The 21,543-nt window shown below is 33.9% G+C and overlaps 1 protein-coding gene across 1 annotated transcript in view; it reads right to left on the bottom strand.

Annotated features, from left to right (window-relative positions):
• Window positions 1-4,111: 4,111 nt before the first annotated feature.
• Window positions 4,112-21,543, bottom strand: part of LOC102506314 (ephrin type-A receptor 7) — an 86,682-nt gene continuing 69,250 nt past the window's right edge. Inside the window, exon 6 of the mRNA XM_032476293.1 lies at window positions 4,112-5,919. Within this exon, the coding sequence (XP_032332184.1) occupies window positions 5,732-5,919 (188 nt within the window). The 3' untranslated portion in view covers window positions 4,112-5,731. The remainder of the gene's footprint in view (window positions 5,920-21,543) is intronic.

The following is a 21,543-nucleotide window of genomic DNA, read 5'->3' as shown; positions in this document are numbered from 1 at the left end:
ATTACATGGAAGTCAAAAGCAAGTATCTTTTATAGTCCAATTTTTTTGGTCCTGTTTTATAAAATATGAAGCTCCCTGGAGAGACCAAAAGATTTTTTATTTCACAGAGGTGTGCTTTTCTGATAAATATACTAGAGTTTTGCAGATACACACTCTTCTTTAAACAATTTCTAAATCTGAACTGACTAAATCATGCTCTCTAAGGAACACGCTTTTCCCAGCCCATGTTTTGGTAAGGGGATATTTTAAAGCAGTGCAGCTAGCTCTTGTTACACCAGTGGCAGAGTCAGGGAGACATATTAATGACTATCTTATTCTTCTTTTATACTTTTAAAATATAGGTCCCAAAATCTTCAGTTTATTCAATCAAATTAGGATTAAAAAATTCCCTTTGGAGACAGTGATTCATCTAAATCTCTAAAATAAACCTTCCAAAAGTCACCTGCAGACACGTATACTCACTATGGTCAGCAGTTCCAAGTATTCAGGGGACACGCCATCCTCTACTCAGTGCATGTGTGTGTGTGTGTGTGTGTGTGTGTGTGTGTGTGTGTGTGTAACAGTTCTATGAATAAATATATTAATTGATGCTGTGTAGGTGTCATATAGAACAGCAGTCAATCAAATTGGTCATTTTCACTGAACTTAATTTAAAAGTTTGAAATTGGTGGGGGAGGGTATAGCTCAAATGGTAGAGTGCATGCTTAGCACGCATGAGGTCCTAGGTTCAATCCCCAGTACCTCCATTAAAAAAAAGAATAAGTAAATAAATGAATAAACAAATAAACCTAATTGCCTCCCCCCAAAAATTTTTAAAAAATAAAAGTTTGAATTTAGATTTTACTAATACAGTATCAAAAGGGAAACAAAAAACATGATGTAAAAATTTCTAACTACAGTTGTGACTTGTTGATTGCTCTCAATTCAAACACGCATTCTCAAATGCACTATACAGAAATGTTTGAGTACATGTGTTTAAGCATTTTGACAAAATAGTTTATTTCTAAAAATTCACCTCTTTAGGAAAGAAATGAGTAAGTAGACTATATTAAGCAAACAAATGTACCTGCTATAAAACTTAGGAGTAAACATTCCTTACTAAGCTGGCCTTTCATCCACCTCAGTGTGGGCTTACATACTGGCAGCATCCAGTAGGGTAAAATATTTTCAAATATATTTGGGGCTCCTGTCATTCTTCCCCAAATGCTTTCTATCTTTCTCTCACTGTTCTACTCATTATCCTCTGCCACTTCTTACAGTTTAGCTCATGAACCCAAAATAATGACTTAAAGTATAGAGAATATAAAGTTCTGGGGAATGTGTATGATTTTGTATGCTTACAGAAAGATACTCTTCATTAGGTACCAAATTTCAACACACAAAGTAGCATGTGTTTCCTGGCCTACTGTAATCATGATTTTGGAAAGGCAGCTGTTTGACAATTTTATTTACATTTTCTCAGATTTTATTTTTGAAATGGAAAATTCCATCTGGATTAAAATATATTCCTCCAAGGTTAGAAAATCAAAACTAAGGGAATGGTACCCCTAACGGATCCCACTGGCTCTCATACAGTGCTGCTCTTTAGCATTTTTCAGTTTGATATCATTTTTGGATGTAGCTAAATGCCAGATACCCTGACAAACATATACTCTACCAGCTGGATCTCCATCTGCTCCACTAAACATTTTCACACCAAATCTGTATAAAAAGCTATGTTTTCAGAGAGAGTTATCTACAACTGAAATATTAAAATCTTAACTCCAGGAGTCCTTCCACTTATATATTTCACATGCATTTAATTACAAATCCAAAACTACTTCCAACTATTTCTTGGTGGTCTGCTCTTTACTTACTGATCTTGCTCATTGATGTTGCTGAAAGTTATCTTAAATTGTCCATGAAGGGGCAGACAGACTTTCTGAGCACAGTAAATATTTTTGAGATTTTTCACCAAAGTATTGCTACTATCTTTGGATCTATTTGCTTAGAAAAATACTACAAAATTGATGTCAATAGACAGAATGATTTTTTTTCAAATCTGCATTAAGTTTGTCCAGGGATAACTTTCTTTGCCTACATATGAATTTATTAACTAACAAGAAATATTCTTATGATTAAATCCTTATAATATTTATCAGCTTCTTTTAAATTGAGCCTCAGTTATGTAGAGTGGCCAATGAAATTTCAAGTAATTTTTTTAAAGTGTCTACTTGAAAATTATCTAAGATGGTGCTAAAGAATAAACCTCCGTGACTATTAGATTTTCTAGTTTGGGAAAGAATCATCTATAACCATCATTAGATTTGGGAAAAGCCAAGAGCAAATGAATGGTGCGAAGTGTAGAAATATTGCAGGATTGTCATTGAGACAAAAATGAGATCATGGAATTCATACACATATTAATGAATTACAGGAAAAGTTTGGAAACAGGAAACTGCATATTCTCAGATCTGTGTACATTACTTCTAGATAACATTGATGGTCACGCTGTAAAAATACATATGCAAGTATGCTGGGGCCAATAGGAGGGGTCTATTTTCTCACTTTGAGAAACATGATCAAGAAAAGAAAAAAATAGATACATGTTAACTATATTTACTGTGATAATCATTTCACAATATATATAAGTCAAATCATTATGCAGTATACCTTCAATTTATATGATGCAGTTCATGAATTATATTTCAATAAAACTTGGGAAATAAAGCAAAAAAAGTGAAAAAGAGAAAAAGAATCAATGTTGACTTCAAGATTTATACAGAGAAACATAAATCTGCATTTCTTAGCACACAGGCAAGCAAACATAAAGCATTCAGAACTTTGCCTTTCTCACAAATCAAGCCTTTGGCCAGGAAGCAGAGGAAAACATGTGCTCCTAGCAAGAGTAGAAGTCAGAGAGGTTCATTTTGTAAGAGGGAGAAGGGGACGTGCAAGCCCTTTAGCCACAGATTTTCCACTCATTATCCTATTCTCTACTTATTGAGAACAATTCTGAAAGAAGCATTATTTATCATAAATACAACTTTTCTAGGACTGGGGTTATGTAAGATTAAAAATTGGGTATGTCTGAAGTCTGTAAGGGTTATGCTCCAACTTTGTTCTTTTTCTTCTGGATTGCTTTGGCAATTCTGGGTCTTCTGTGGTTCCATACGAATTCTAGGATTATTTGTTTGTGTTCTGTGAAAAATGCCATGGGTATTTTGATAGAGATCACATTAAATCTGTAGATTGCTTTGGGTAGTATGGACATTTTAACAACATTAATCCTTCCAACCCAGAGCATGGGATAGCTTTCCAATTCTCTGAATCATCTTCAATTTTCTTTACCAATATTTTATAGTTTTTGGCATATAGGTCTTTCACCCTCTCGTTATTTTTTTTCTTTTTTTTAAATTTTTAAGCCACTTTACTGAGAAATAATTTGCATGATATACAGTTCACTTATTTAAAGTATACAATGCAGTGGGTTTTAGTATATTCACGGAATTGTGCACCCTCTTGGTATTTTGATGCAATTTTAAACCGGATGGTCTTTCACTTTCTTTTTCTGATATTTCATCGTTAGCGTAAAGACATGCAACAGATTTCTGTATATTAATCTTGTATCCTGCTACCTTGCTGAATTCATTTATTAGTTCTAATAGTTTTTGTGTGGAGTCTTCAGGGTTCTTTATATACAGTATCATGTCATCTGCAAATAGTGACCGTTTTATTTCTTCCCTTCCAATTTGAATATCTTTTATTTCTTTTTCTTGTCTGATTGCTGTGGCTAGGACTTCCAATACTATGTTGAATAGAAGTGGTGAGAGTGGGCGTTCTTGTCTTGTTCCCAAGTTTAGTGAGGCTTTCAGCTTTTCACAATTGAGTATTATGTTGGCTGTTACTATGGCTTTTACTATGTTGAGGTATGTTTCCTTTAGATAAGCAACAAGGATTTACTGCATAGCACAGAGAAATATATTCAATATCTTGTAATAACCTACAATGGAAGATAATCTGAGAAAATATATACATATATATTTTTTAAAAAAAGAGTATGGATGAGAGGAGAGTGAGATATAAAGGGAAGGAATACACACAGAGAGAGATTTTCTTCAAATAAGTATCTTATGAAGAAAACACCTTTTAGCCTCCATCTCTGCACTTCCCCAAGCAACAAAAAAAAATCCAAATCACAATGCATATGAACACTTATGATATATACTAGAATTTATTAGAAAAACTAGAATTGCCAAGAGTAATATATGAACATCGGGAAATATTTGTATAAAATACAGTTCCATTCTAATCCTAAATTCAAAGTAGGAGACCAATGGGATTTAGAAAGAATTAGTCCTACTTGGTTTTTATTTCATAGAAATTTCAACATTATCTCATGTCTATATTCTTTTAATTATCAGAACTCTTAGTAAAAAGAACTCTTCACTTTTTTCTTCTACAAGAGATAGCATGCCCCTCTATCAAAACAAATGCCAGGCCCATTTAGCTGCATGACAACATAGGCCAAACCAGTGATGTGTAACTGACACACAAGAAGCATCTGCTAGAATCAGTTGTCTGAAATTTTCCATAATTGGAAGCTTTGGTTAAATTGGTAAAAGTAAGGACACAACAACGTCATACTATAGTCTACTGCTTCCTATCCTCCACACCTGCTCCTGATTCTGCCAAATACAAGGACTGGGGCACCCAGGGGGAAGAAAAAAATAAAATCAGTAAAGGGAATCTTTAAAATATTCCAACAAAATGAACTACCACTTTTTAATATTGAAAACAGGTGTACTTTGAACTAATTTTGCTTGCAGTAGAAAAACTGTTTTGAACATACTGGTGTACTTTTAATATTTTATATTTACTCAGACACACTCTGCAGATTCTGAATATATTTAATTGGGTGGACAAAAAAGGACTCTGAATCATAGAAATATCAATGAAGAAAACTTGCTTAATTCAAGCATTTGCCAAGAAAAATGGTTATCATCAAACACATGAGATTAAATAATTATCTGTTTTCTTTGCTGGCTCAAGAGAGATGTAGTGCTGACGCCTATGATTACAAAAAATGACATAACACCCTGTCTTTGCCATCAGTGAGATCCATCAAAGATTCAAGAACAATAATTCTAGATTTATAAACTGCCTGATGCCTTCACCAAACATTAGCCATATAGCAGATAATTCTATTAATAGGTTACAGCTCATTAGTAAAAGTCTTACAAGAACACTCAAGAATAATGTTATAGTGATAGTGGAAGCAAAAATGAAAGAGATTGATACTTATCTTCTCCAATAACCTAGGTTCTGTGAGACACTATGGCCATTTCACCCCAGAATTCCCAGCCCTCAGCAAATTACCTGATGTACAATAAGTGCTCAATAAATATTTGTTTAACAAATGAGTAAAAATGCATCCCAAATCTCCATACAACACTGCCAAAACATTCAGTGTCACTTAAACATGTGTAAGAAGTAGTTTTAAGTGAATTCAATATGAGTGTTAAATGTTTAATGAATAGTACCACTAGAAGCTCTATTATTTAAAGACTAGTACAACTTCTTACTTAGAAGAAAGGCTGAAGAGCACGTAATCTAGATCCACCATAGGTAATGATTTTCAGACATTATAAGCAGAAGCAAGTAAAAAAAAAAAAGCAACTTTTAAAATTATGAAATCATTTGTTCCTTGAATTTTGAAGGTGAGATTATACTTTCTCTTCCCTTTTCACTTCTAGTGAATGAGTTTCCTGCTGATACAGAATTCCCACAGACCTGGAATCTCATCCACGCACATCACAGTTGGACTAAAATTCTTCAGACCGCCTACTCCATGATCCCAGGAATCTTGTCTTTCTCGCACACAACTTGACCTCCAGTGGCTAGCAGAGAGTTTGACACATCGTGGGTACTTAACATTTACTGAATAAATGAATGAATGGGCAGAAACAACAAAGAAACAAATTGTAACTAAATATAAGAAAAAATTTTCTTAGATACAAGGCATCGGTTTTTGGAGGTTACTGTGGTATCTCCCTCAAGTTAGTGAAACTCATTCTTTTAACCGGTATGCATATTACATGATTGTGAGTTGCTTCACAATTGGACAAAATATTCCCAGTTGGAGGTGACAAGTGTGGAGCAGAGCTGAATGTCAGCCACCCTTAGACTACAAATTACTGCAATCAAAGACATAAGAGATGTTCTGACGGCCACTAGACTCATACTGAGTTGATTATATCCAAAGTTCAGTTCTCTCTGCTCACCTTGCAGGGCTATTAACATTTGACACAGATCACTGCCTTCTCCTTGAAACACTTTCTTTGCTTTCAGAGCATTAAACTCTGAATTTTCCTCCTATCTCACTGGCCGTTCATTCGCTGTCACTTCTTCTGACTGTTCCTCTCGCCCCTTGCCCTGGCACTTAGCTCTGAACCCTCTCTGTGATTTTATCTATGCTCTATTTCTTATCATAGTTTCATTATTTTAAATTCCATAAAATGCTGATAACTCCAGATTTAGATCACTAACACAGACCTCACACATATACTCTTGATATGTATATCCAACTAGAAGCAACCATAGGCATCTTAAACTTAGCATGCCCAAAACTGAGTTCCTAAAATTATCCTTCAAACTTGTCCCTCCCATAATCCCTTGCATCTGAATTACTAGCAATTTTACCTTTTCACTTGCATTCAGAATCACCCTTGGTCTCTCTCTTTCTCTCATATCCCACGTTCCAAGTCAACGCTATATTCAAGATGTATCAGACTCTGGCCACCATTCCTTATCATTCCATTTCTAAGAGTCAAACATAAGTCAACTTCATCTCCCTTCTAGATTATTACAAAAGTGTCCAGAACTAATCTCTTGCTTCTGCTCTTGAGTCCCTCTTATCCATTCCTAGCATAGGAGCTAAATTATATTCTTAAAATGGAAGTAGACTGATGTCACTCCTCTGTTCAAACCGCACCCCCCCCCCAATAGCTCTCCATCTCCATCTAAAGCTAGTGGTTACAATGACCTACAAGGACCAACACAACCCCGTGACCACTCTGCCATCCACTTCTGTCTTCTAGCTCTCCACACCAGCCACATCCTCCTCCCTGCTGAACATGACAACCACGCTCTTGTTCAGGACCTTGGACAGACCATTCTCTCTGGAAAACCCTTCCTTTGGTTCTGCTTTCATATCATACTCAGGCTTTTATTCAAATGTCATCTTCTGAAGAAGCCTTTTCTGACAACGTTTTAAAAACTGCAACCCCTCTGAACTGTGTTCATGCCTTTCCTATGCTATTTATTTGGACAACATCATCTAATTTTTAAATATGTTTAACATTTAATATATTTTTGTCTCATCCATTCTGCATTTCACTCCTACTAGAAGCTTCTTAAGAGCAGATTTTATTTACTGCTTTCTCCAAGAGCCTAGAAATATGTATACAATTTATGATACACTGAATGATTTTTGCATAATAAAAGAATGAATGAAGGTTTGAAGGGAAAATATTTCACTAGCAAATTTTTCAACAATCAGCCAGCTGGGAAGAGTTCTAAAGTGATGGAATCTACACTTTCTTAGAAGTGCACCATACATCACACTCTATTGATTTTTCAAACTCAAAATAGAGGTAAGCTGGTCTTAACCCAATTTTATTATCTTTGGATACCAAGATTTCTCCTAGAACATTGGTTCTTGAGTTACAGCAATTGAAAAGGATTATAAGGTCACTATTCACTCTGGATAATAATACATTCTCATTAGAGAACTCCCATGAAAGCTCTACATAATCAATGTGCCCCTCAAAGCAGAAAACAAGTGATAGGAGAAATTTTCACTGGAGAATATAGAGGGGAAAGATGGCATGGTCTCCTTAAACAAACTACATACATATCATGTAAAAATAATACTGTGATTGAACAATAAAATAAACAATAAGGCAGAGTTCTAAGTTTCTAGTTCAAAGCTAACAAAATTAAGAAAGGAAAAGAAGGAAATATTTTGTAGAAGAAACTACCAAAACTGCACTACAAAAATCCATGTGTTTTTCTTCCTTTTAGAACTTACTTCAAAAGAGAGATTCTTTCTATAATGCATCCTAGATTTGTTCATGTACGCACGTCAACATTTTTCAAAGAAATGATCATAAAAACTTAAAGAAATAATCTGTGTAACTGAGAACAAATGATTTTTTTTCCTTTGAAATATCCAAACCATTGAGGCAACAGTGCCTTCTCACCCAATAAGTTTCTCAATGTAATTTGTGTGTATGTGACAAATATCAACAACTACATTATACATTGTTTAGTTTCTCAATTATTTTTTCAAAGGTATGTATTTTTTACTTTTCAGCTAGTCATGTAAACCGCTAAGTCATTTTGCCTGTTCCAAAGCATCCAGAAACCAATACTGAATGAAGAGGACTTCATTATATCAACTCTACTTTAAGGGGAACCGAGACAACCCTAAGTCATATTTACTCACATAGTTCAAGTCAGTGGAAATAATGTATTAAAGTTAAATTACTTAGTGACATCTATTTTACTATATAAATAAAATAGAAGAATCTATTTTCTTAGTAAATAGGTGAAGGAAATTAAGAAGTACAAATTTCCAGTTTACAAAATAAATGAGTCACAGGAATGAAATGTACAGGGTGGGGAATATAGTCAATAATAAGGTCGGTCGCATCTTTGTATGGTAATAAAGGTGGTCCAAAGGTACAAACTTCCAGCTACAAATTAAATAAGTACTTGGGATGTAATGTACAATTTGAGTGATATAATTAACACTGTTGTATGTTATATATGAAAGTTTTAGAGTAAATCACAAGAGTTCTCATCACAAGAAAAAAAACACAGTTTTTCTTTTCTTTTGTATCTATATCAGATGATGGATGGTCACTGAACTTACTGTGGTCATCATTTCATGATGTATGTAAGTCAAATCATTAAGCTGTACACCTTAAACTTACACAGTGCTGTATGTCAATTATATTGCAATAAAACTGGAAGAAAATAAATCTATTTTCTTCAGATGTATTATGCACTTACTATGCACCTTATATTTTCAGGTGCTTGACTTTAGAAAATGTTTTGTAAGAGCACTTGTTTAAGGGTGTTCTCACAGAACTGGGTTCAAAGTACTTTTACAGTGGAGCTCAGTGGATCTGGTGCAGTTGAGGTGTGGAACTGAATCAAGCAAACAATAAGATAAAAATAAACACAGCAAAAGTCTCCTTGGAAAATTAATAAATGAATAATAATGTTCATAAAATATATACTACAGTAAGTATTATAACTTTTTTTAACCTCGCTGGCAAGTTACATTTCTGCTAACTGGCTCTGACTATAAAGAGAACATACTATAAACAATGAACAGTTATTTACAGACTGTGAGCTTTGTATATTTGTAAACTTTAATCTCATATGGGCTTTTATAAAAAGTACGAATTCCATTCCTCTCTTTGCTAAGTGGCTTGTATTTTTATTATATGCAGTTTCTACACAGAAACTAAATTATAACTTTAATGAAGTTAAATTTTTGTGCTACATTGTATTATATTTGTTCATGGCAAAATTAAGCAAATTTATATAAACGTTAGTATTGGTTTTGTGCACATCCAATTAATACACCTTCTGAAGGCAAAAGCAAGAGATGTTTTAGAAAAATGCCTTATATTTTCAAAACATTTAAGTAAAGAACATTATTTAGGATATTTCTGAATTTCAAATTTTAAAATAAATTGATATGACCAACAATGTGATCTGGCCAACAATGTGATCTGGCCAAGATTTAAACTAATCTAGTTGTGCAAAGTTTTAATCTCAACGTGAAAAATGCTAGTTCAAAATCATCAAAATAATATAAATGAATTTTATATTTCTACTTATATTAATTTTACATTTCTAGAAATAATTCTCTAACCTGCATGTACAGTTCCCACAATCTGAAATACTTTCCAATTACTAGAGAGCAAATTTAACACATAATGTTGGAAAAAGTGTCCAAAGAAGCATGTTCCATGTCACCGAGGCTGCTACTCTGGGTAGAAATCTGTATCCTTGTGGGTTTTCCATGCATTATTACTAGGACATTCTGAATCAAATCTCCAAATATCAAGGTTAAAAGCGTGATGCAAATCCATTTCATTCCCTGAATTCCATGAATATATTTGCATTACCTTTACACTTAATCCAAAAGTAGCAGAGATTGTAATGTGCACACTGTATTTAGAAGTTTTCCAGTATGAGTAGGCATCACCTGTTTATTAGAATGGTCTTTTTCTCCAGAAACAGGACAACACAGCTATAAAAATCAAGACCAGGAAGAGATCATACAGTGTAGAGAATAAGAGGGTAGAACAGTCTGACCTCTCTGGTCATCTCATCCAGTCACTTTAGAGTCTTATCACCTTGGGCAATTTGCTTAACTTTTCCCTGCATTCTGAACAATAACATGTTCCTCACAAAACTGTTGACAGTTTGATACCTAGGGAGTCAATAAAGTGTTAACAGGCAGGACTGAATCCTTTACTATCTTTTATGTAAATCCAGTCTCACCTTTTCTGTTTCTTAAAACATAAGGGGGTACTCAAGAAATATTACAAAAATTCTATTTCTGTCTTTAGTATTAGAATGAAATGAGACTTTTCATCCAATGTAAAGCGTAATCACCTACATATGTGATATATTATCTGCCTAGGGTTGTAATATAAGCTTTTTGGCCTGACCAAACCTGGGACGTGAATTCTATTTAAAATTTTATGATTTCATTGGTATTTACATTATAATTCCAAAGGATTAGTTAAAGTTTTGAGTGTCATTAGGAACATAAGGAATTACTTAAAACAAAAAGCAGTGAAATAATTATACTTTAAAAAGCACCTGTGTTTTGTGAGCAAGACCACCAGAAAAGATAGAGTACTAAGAAAAAAAAGGGGCAGGAGGGGAAAACCTATTGGACCCACGAGTTAACCCGTAATTAGGTGCCATTATGATAATCAAATCAGAATGATTTGTTTTTGTTTTTTATTTTTAAATCCCATGCTATCTGTAGCAACTAAAATGGAGACCTGGAAACTAGTCGTAGTTTCTGAATTCTCATAAAAATAATTTCATACGAAAATATGAGTAACTGTAAATTACATTCTTTTCCTTTGTATTTGGTGAAAACTTAGAGAGACAGAAATTATTTAGCTATTTAATAATTAAAAAGAGCTTATTAGGATTCAAATCACTCATGGAGAAACTCCCTTATTCATCTCTTGATAGTGAACAGAGATTATAGGGCAGAGCTCTGAACATTTATCCAGGACATGAGAGACATATGATATACCTTTCTCTCAATAACCTAGAAAAGAGGCACAGGTATTATTCTTGTTACCCAATGTAAATTGGATAATATCTAATTGTAATTTATATATTTCAAAAAGCACACTTAAACTAGTATCACAAAAGGGGAAAAAACTTAGTTTATGCAGTGTATTGGGAATCAAAACTTTCAAGCCTTTCAAGGCTTTTTAACGTAAAAGAGAAAAATAATATGCAACCATTGCATAACTTAATTTACAGCATTGATCTTGATTCTTAAGATGGCCTAGAGGAATATTCATTTTACTCCCCTCAAGGAGTTTAGCATCAGTAAACCATGCAAGTGCAAGGCATACATGAACGTTTCAGGTTCTGCTCATATGCCTTATACCACAAACTGCTTTGATCTAGTGTGCCTACTGCTTTGAAAACTTAGTGGGGAGCCAAATGGACAGCTGTACAAAGCCTTTTACATCTTATAAGAAGCTGTGGTATATTTATACAATGGAAAACTACTCAGCCATAAAAAAGAATGAAATAATATCATTTGCAGTAACATGGGTGGATCTGGATATCATCATTCTAAGTGAAGTAAGCCAGAAAGAGAAAGAAAAATACCATATTATATCACTCATATGTGGAATCTAAAAAAAAAAAGACACTAATGAGCTCATCCACAAACCAGAAACAGACTCGCAGACATAGTAAACAATCTTATGATTACCAGGGGGGAATGGGGGTCAGAAGGGATAAATTTGAGAGGGATCAAGTTTTGCAAATATTAACTAATATATATATATAAATGGATGAAAACCAATTTTCTTCTGTATAGCACAGGGAACTATATTCGGTATCTTGAAATAGCCTTTTATGAAAATGAATCTGTGTATGTACATGTATAACTGGGACATTATGCTGTGTGCACCAGAAATTGACACATTGTAACTGACTATACTTTAATAAAAAAAAAAGAAAGAAAGAAATACATTTTATAAGAACAGGAGAAGCAAACAGTTTTCTCCACCACCAGTTGCAATAGCAGCTACCACTCAAGTAGCCAAGAGTAATCTCGTGCTTTGAACAGCATCCTTCTTCCAATTTAACTATTTTTCCATAAATCTTAAGGGGGCTTAGGGAGATATAAATCGCATCTCCTTTATAAAACACTATAGAAAAGGAGGGAAAAAGACAAAGAAGCTTCTATCAGCTAACCTCTTCCTTTGCTTGGCATCCAGAGAGATGGGGGTTGGAAGTGGTTAAGAAAAAGGCATGAGTGAAGTTTAAAGGAGTAATTAAAAGTAACTGATGGTGTTGTCTTGCTGTTTGGCTGAAGGCACATTCACTCCACTGGGAATCCTCACAGAAAATATCTTAAACAACAGGGGGATGTACTGCTGCTTTGTTTTCAAATCCACAATATGAAACCTCACTTTCCTCCCATGGAAGACTGACCCAGGACACCAGAGAAAGATCCTGGAGGATAAGGTTGCTCAGTAATGTCAAAGATTACCGGTGATCAAAAGCAAGGTTCCAGTGACCACACACCACTTCCAAAAGGTCAGAATCACAAGATCTTGGAGTAAGTGAATGTATTTACATGCTGGTTGAATAAGGCTGTAACTAAAGCATCTATTTTTATTCTTTGGAATACAGATTACAAATGAGACCTACTTTTCTGTGGGTAGTTCTCTGACCAATTCTACCCTTACAAAGAGCTACTTTCACAAATATAAAATCAGTCTGGACATAGTGTTGCTTTTTATTTAAGAGAATTTTGAAGTATCTGAAGGAAAAAAAAATCCCATTTTCAAAGGGCCTCAAACACCTACTTTTTAAAAACACTCATGTAGATTGGTACAAATGTATTCAGTAGATAATTGAGAACTTTCTCTCATAGAAAGCTAGCAGGAAAGGAAAAAGACTCCAGTATTTTTCCATATCAAACAGTACAGTATCACAGACAAATGCCTTGTTATTCTCACCACCGATCTCCAACCCGCAGCTCTCAAGTTAGATGTACCTCAGAAAGAGAAGTAAATATCACAGGATGGAAAAAAGCCGCAGCATCCTGGAGGCAAAGAAAGGAATTCTCAAGGAACAACTTGTCCTTTGTTCAACATTTATATGACTCCTGTGACACTGGAATAGTGGTTTCATACTGTAGCATTTTTTTCCCCCTGTACTTAGCTGCTCACCAGCAAAACAAACAAGATGGCAGGAAAGTCAAGAAGGACAGGGGAAAAGGAGGGTGGGGGGAAGAGGTGAAGGAAGTAAGAAGGAAAAGAAAAAAAGGGAAAGGAAAGAACATAGAAAGAGAGGATATGTCAAACACTATAAAATTCTAGGACAGGAGGCCCAAGACTATTATCATGTTGCCAAAAACCCCCATCAACAGCCCCCTGAAGGTAGAAATGTAAAAGGCAAAGAAAACAACTTTCCAGGTAAAGGTCAGCCTGGAATGGCTGCCATATATTGTTCTATTCAAAACTAGAATGCATGCGCAAAGTCACGTTCTTCTCCCTCCTTTTTTTTTTTTTTCCCCTATTTTGTGTTTTACATCTTTTGGTTCCTAATTCTTGCATTTTTTTTCCCCAAGAGTTTGAACTAATCTAAGTGGGGCATGTGCAAACATTGTGTATTAAAGGGCTCATGTTCTAGCCAAAGAGAGAAAGAATCAATGAAAAAGTAGAAACCAATCAGATATATCAAATAAGTGGACAATTTCCAGGTACTTAGGAAGCCCACATAGAGTTACAAAAGAAAATATTCTGCTCATGGTCCTATACTGTATCTGAATTATTGAAATTCAACTTTCTCTCTAAATTGGTATTTCAGTAAGTCATATTTCTCCTATTCCCAGTTTCCCATAGATGTGCTTACATTTCAAATACAGATGCTCCCAGATATTTAATATTCCTTCAAAGCTTTCAGCTATACCTGAATATTAAATAATAATCAAAAGAAGTCATTTTTATTCTCTTATTATTTAATGGAGATGGGTACTAGAATATCTTTTAAAAACTTAAAAGATTGTTCATCTTTAGAATCCTTTCAGTTTGCTTCTATAAAATTATTCTCTCCCAGCTTTATATGATCTTACTCTTAAAATACAATATAAATTAAGCCCAATAATGGAAGAGTCCTGTATTATGATGGAATATTAAAAAAAATTATATGTAGCTTAGTATCCCTAATAGCTAGAGAATTAAATTTTATGTTAAATTAAACAAAAATATTAAATTTGAACACTGATATTTAGCATCATTTTCTAAAAGTAAAATAACATGAAACCTGGCAATGAAAATAGGTTTTCAATTTATTGTAAGAAAGTGTCTTAAGAATTTAAAGTTCATTTTATGAAATTGATTATATCTAAATACACCTCTTATTAAGTCCTGGAATTCTCTGAATTATGATGGTTTTGCCCAGAAATAAGTTTTTATAAATGCCTTTACTTTTGTAGGCCTGGTTACTGAGAGAGCCACATATTGGGAAATGATGTCGATATTAATTTGTCCTATAATCAGCATTATTCTGCTAATTTTTCCAAGACTGTGCTTTGTCACAGTTAAATTTATAGCACAGCTGCTTGAAATTCGACTCTAGTAGTATATCAACCCTATCAAATGACAACTGCAACATGTTTTTATTTTAGAAGATTTTTTTCAGGTATTAATTTATATAATACTTACTTAACTAGTAAGATATAGATATTGCTTTAATTGCCCAAGGTCAAAAAGCAACTTGTTCAGCATGGGTTCAAATATCCTGATTCTAAACCCAGCATTTTAAGTTCACATTTGCCTGAGTTGTCTTTTAAGTCTATCTTTCTTTACATACGCTACACAGAAACTGATTTTATTTTGATACAGGTAAATCACCTGCTCAGCTCAATATATTTATTGTTATGTAAACCACCTAAGCAATACATATCTTTGGCAAGTCAATGCATTAAAAAAGATTAACATCTAAGAATATACAGAAGAAAAGCAAAGTAACTCAGGTGGAATGTTTCTGGCTAACAAACCACTCCTAAATTTTAAACTAGATTCTACTGATTCACTGTATGATGTTATATAAACAGCCTCTCTTATATATAAGTCTCAATTCCTTTATCTGTGAACACTAAATTAATTATATTTGTTATATTCACAATTCAAAATGATGTTAGAGGAAACAACGGCAATTACTGAAAAATACAAATGCTCACGATTCAGAAATGCCAAAAAGAAACTAAACATAGGGACAGATGTTAAAAAGCCATAAACTCTTTGTTTGGCTATTAATATTTAAGAGAAAATATATCTAACTATTTAAGAGATACTATATACCCAATTATTGGGTTATGCATGTTAATAGTATATTCATAAAGGAAAGAATTCCTTTCAAAATGTCTAATATGAATTCATACATATTCATACAACATGATATATACACATCTGAGTGTGTATGTATATGTATATCGCGTGTGCACACACACGTTACTTAAGAATTCTCACAAGCGTGAACCATTTCGTAACAAATATTCCTGGCCAATTTAAATTCTGAATTACGCTATCTTGTAGTTTGTATGCAATAATTATGAACATATCTAATTGAAGTAGATTAAATTACTGCATCTCCAATTTAGAAACATCATGGATTGTAAAATGTTCCTATATATTCCTGCAATTAAACCACTGTGGAAAAAAAATAGAAGATTCATTTCCAAATGACAAGGGAAACTAATATTTGCATAAACAAATACTACACGATTCTTACAAAGTGATGTTAAATGTTTCAGGAATCCATACTTAACATGCATTCCACTAAAATGTGTTCAATTATTTGTCTCAGAACCAAAGGGTCAAATTAAAGTTACACATTAAGAAATTTTAAAAAAAAATGGTTTCTTTCTGTGTAGAATTTGGTTTGATGGCAGAATAGTTATAAATTCAATCGTAACCTATAGTCTTATAAAGATACACTGCAGGAGTCTGTGAGGGGGTCAAGGCTGAGGGCAGAGATGTATGCAGTTAACGGTACAGGGGTGATAGCAGAAGTTGGTGGAGTACTCATCCTTTTTCCCAATATCATCAGTCCAAATCTTCCAAAATATCTTACTTTGTACACAGTATAACCTATTTAGTTTACAAAAGATTGGACAGCCTTCTCTTCTCCTGATGAAGCAATCTATGGCTTGAAATATTGTCATATAGTTAGATCATTTTCAAACAGGCAACTAATCTATTTAAACTATATTTTAATTTGGTTTTCAAGAGGCTTACAGTGTTTTTTGAAATGGTTTCACAGTAAAGAAGTAAACCACCATATTTCCTATAAACATAATTTCCAAACTAGAAAATTTAAAACACAATGAATTTTTTGCACTAGATTATAAAACAAGACTATAACAGAAAAGCAAATCATATATTTCAGAATCATTGTATATACTGGATAAACCAAGTTGGTAAGATCACTGAACTTCGGCATTAACTGACGTAAGTAATTAGGGAGTGAAAATCATCAAAATCAAAAGATAGGGAAAATATAAAAGGTGAGTTATTTGTTAATTCAGAATAAAGAAAACTGTTGAAAACAAAGTATATGACTGAATATGAGGCAGGATAATTGTAAGTGATTCTAATTTTGACCTAACCATCTTTTAATCCAGAGTCATCTAAATCCACACAAACTTTAAAGCTTGAACTAAAAACAACATGCCTAAGTTTAGGTGGTAGCTGTGGCAAATTTTTATCAGCAGATTGATACAGATCAATTAGCTACAGTTAACAATTTAGCACAGCTCCCCCACATACAAAATGCAGACTGGCTACACCTAGAAGAGAAGACTTTCACAATTACAATAATCTATAGGTGTCATTAAATATGGAGGTGAACTCTTGATGTTACATATAATTTAATCATAATATCTAAGGGGAAAAAAAGTCCCCAAACCGAGACACGGTTCCAGGATTTGGAAGGCCCCAGATCTCTTTCAGGGTCTGCCTGGTTAAAAAGCCCCAAGACCCATTCAAGCACACATAATTCAGGAGGCCTGCCTGCCAGCAATAAAGGCCGAAATTGGATACTTGGTGAGATTAATTACCTAGATAGGGCTTGATAATGCAAGTCAAATGGGAATGTAATTAAAGTGCACCTTCCATGAAAATTATTCATTGCTGATGGATCAGGTGACAGATAAATCAAAAGGCATTTTAAAAAAGCCTACAGGTTAACTTGAAGCAGGTCCTTCCTCTTTATAAAGCTCTGTAATTGCAGGTGTGGAATTCACTCTTGCTGGCCTAGCCTCATCATGATACCATAAGACAAAAAGGTAGATTGTAATGCAACCTATTATTAGAAACAGAAGCCAATAGAAAAACCATTAGGATCACAGTTACAAACAAAAGGTCACCTAGACTGGACCCAGTTGGCTGGCAGCTTTCAGAAGAGAATCATTCTATGTTCATCCTATAATGGGGATGCAACCATAAAAGAACAAGTGATGAATTAATAAGCTGAATAGTCCCCAGGGTGCAATTCTTACAGATGAATGGCATGCTGGGGATACAAACAGTTATAAATTAGAGAAATCGAATGGCATAAGAAGTATTTTACATCATCATTATTAAATAAAGTCTTCCTGGATGTGTTGTTAATTCTTTACTGTCAATACATTTATTTACAGTCTAAGAACAATAAAAAAAAACTGTTCTATAACAACAGAAGGGTAATTTCAGTTACCTAGAGGGATATTAAATCTAATTTCTATGTCACGTTCTTTTAGGTATGTTTATTAGACACCTATGAGAAGACAGATGAAGTGAAATGTCCAATTAAATGATAGTTACTGGAAATTATGGCCTTACATGTTACTCATTTGTTGCTCTAACTAATGAACACATCTTGCTTTTACAGACCTTTATAAAGAAAATGCATAACAGTTTTCTTGTCTGCAAGAACAAACTTAATGCTAAACAAGGAAACCATGTCATCTAGTAGAATACACATGGAATTCACAAAAAAGGACAATCGCTGTCTCAGAAAAAAAACCAACAGCATAAAAACTGAAAGATTTTTGTAGTATGAAAATCTTTAAATAATAATATAAATATTGATTTACCATTACAAACCCTCAAATAATTGTGTAGCTTTCCCCTAGAATTTCCAGTTTATGTTCTATTTGAACTTGATAAGAGACAAAATTTGAATTCAAATTCCCCTGACAAATCCATTCATCCTATTATCACATAAAAATCTTTCAAATGAAAAGGTAATCAAAATAATAAAAACCTATTTTGCACTATTCCCAAAAGGCAATTAAACGATGCATCACAAATGTTCTAACCTAATTCTAATACGGTAATATTTCTAAAGTTGTTTTAAATAAAAATAAACTTTACATAGCAGCTCCTTCCACGTGGTTAAAATTAATTAGGAAGTAAGAAAATTCACAGGCAAAGACAATAAGATTTTAGATATGTAAATTTGATATACAGGGCCTGTTTTTGTTTGAACTGCTATAGGTGAACATATAAAAATACATCTGTCAGAAAAGCATCTGTTTATGGTTCTCCATTCCTAAAGGTTACTGATTAAAATTGAAAACAGGCCTGGCAAATACCCAATGCATTTTATCAGGAGACACTGTTCTTTATGTTCCCTGCAGGTTCCAGTTAGTAACTTAATCCCAGCCAAACTATAAAGTAAACTGCTCATGATTTGTCAGATTAGCTGATGCTTGTCCAGAAAAATGGTCTGAAAAAAGAGTCACCAGGACACTGTAATTAAGATCCATTCATCCATTTCATCCCTGGATTGAGGAAAATAATGAAACATCAAAGTAGCCAGACAGCAGTCTAAAGGAGGCCAGTCAGTATCTTTTCAAACATAACACCAGTATTTAATGCAGCAGGTGCCCCAGAAGTGACTGACAAATCATATTAAAATCCAAGGTTTGATGACACAGCATCATGGCTTTCTGTTCGTTGTGTCTGTAATCTTTAAAGATAAAGGAAATGTGACTAAAAACAAAAGGTGAAGGCTTAGTATTATCATAGTGAAAACAGCAAGACAAAAGTTTCCCTAACTTTTAGGCGGTTCTACTTTTGTATAGATAAGCACATGATGTGGGGCATAATTTAAAATGCCTGAGAGAAAGTGGTGGAACTAGGAAGAAAAAGAACTATGAAAGAAAAAAAAAAGCATGACATAAAATGTAACTAAATATACATAACTATATACATTTTATATTAGGAAAATATATTATTAATAATATATGTTAAGTATTAAGCAATATTTTATAGTAAGAATGATAGCAAATATATTAGAGGAGACATTTATAAATGCATAGTTTATCTTAATAGAATCAACATCTTTTCTTTTACGACCTCTATTTCTGAGATTATCAGGTTCTCAACAATGAAATTTATATGAGGCTAAATTTGGGTCCTAAGTGATGTCAGGGATGTGTGAAAATAGGATGAGATGTCAAAACAAGGAGAAAACAAGGTTATGATAATGTATTAGAAAAGAACAAAGGCAGTCTTTTTTTCAAACAAAATTCAGACTCATAATCTATCTTAGTGTCTTTACCAGTCTGATAAATGTTGTATGAAATCAGCATAAAAAGTAATCTATTACATTTCAATCCAGCCAACACCGAGCACTTACACCACATATGTCATAGTGTGAGGCTTTGTTTTCAACCATGACAAATACGATTATGACATTCTCGACCCCAAGTTGTCGATCAAAATTGTTTCTCATGGCTCAAAATTGTTAAATCCAAAGGACTTTCTTCTGTTTCCATTCTGTTGGCCTCCTGTGACACTTGATTCTATGATCAACTGACTCAGGAAATTTCCCTTCTTTGGTTACTGTGATAGCCCTCCTATCCAACTGGTCTGGCGACTCCTTTTTGATTTTTGCCATGTGCTTTTGATATTCTGCCAGTTCGCTTTTAAACTTTTAAATTAGAGTTCCACCTCCTCTTACCCCCAAAAAAGGTCATTCATTAACTCACCATTTATAGGCTTATGATTTCCAAACCCATAACACTGAAGTTCCACCAATACCCTAACAACCATTTTCTTAGGAATGTATATGTGCTTATAAAATGTATGAAGTTAAAACATACATATAGTTATAACTATCTGTATATATGTTGATAAATACATCAGATAACATGTGATATAGCCTGATATAACAGGAGCTATGGGTGTTGTGTTTACCAGAATTGGCAACATTCGAATAAACTATACAACAGGGATATGCCTTAACCAGTATCTTTGCATTTGTTATCACAGATGACTGCCACTATGAACGCTAAGCGCAGACAATGTTCTGCATCTTCCTATATGCTGAAGTTAATGATCAAATATTATTAAAACTCAGCACACTAATTATCTGATGTCAACATGCTATGGATAATTAAGAACTGTGTGCATTAAAGCTACTCTAATTGTTTTCCACAGATCTCCTTCTCTAGTCCTTGTATCTTAAAACAAGGCAAGCAACTAGAGGATTGCATGTACATCTCTGCCCGTGCTTTGTCACAGAACATACATCATCCACTCTGCCTTCTCCCTGATTAATTTGGTTAACTTGCAGCAATTATCTCTCCCTTTGTGACTGACCCCTTTATAAATGGAGTACAGGAAATTTGGATGATTTTTTCCTGGGTTTTTACCTCTTAATTGATCCTTCTTTCTTGCTTACAATAGTATAAAGAAAAACCGAAGTCATAAAACAGTTGGAACTCAAACAAGGAGCGAACAGGCTTTTGCAATAGTAATCACTGATCTGAAGAGCAAGATGTTGACAGTGTTCTCTCCTTTACCCTATTACTTAGATCAGTTGGTTAAAACTGTTAATGATCCTCTGGATCAATGTTGTTTCCTTGTAGCTCTAATTTACTGCATTGGTTGATTAGTACAGATTTTTTTTTGTGTGTGTGGCTGGTTCTGCCTCATTCCACCAGATTGCTTGTCCGAATCAAATTTGCTTCAATTCATCACCAATGAAGCAAGGAATAAAATAATCAACATTTACTCTTGCTTAACACTGGGACTGAAAACAGAACAACTAAATGCTTGTAAATTTAATGACTGTCTCCTGTCACTCTCAAAGCTATGTCCCTCAGTTTATCCAGGACTTGAAATGATGTATATAGATGGGTGACAGGAAATGAGACTGGACGGGGGAGAGGGGAACCTAAATGTGTACATCAAGTTTATGGGCCCA

This window comes from Camelus ferus, unplaced genomic scaffold, assembly GCF_009834535.1.
Source record: "Camelus ferus isolate YT-003-E unplaced genomic scaffold, BCGSAC_Cfer_1.0 contig322, whole genome shotgun sequence".
Taxonomy (NCBI): Eukaryota; Metazoa; Chordata; class Mammalia; order Artiodactyla; family Camelidae; genus Camelus; species Camelus ferus.
This window is presented reverse-complemented; position numbering and strand designations above follow the sequence as displayed.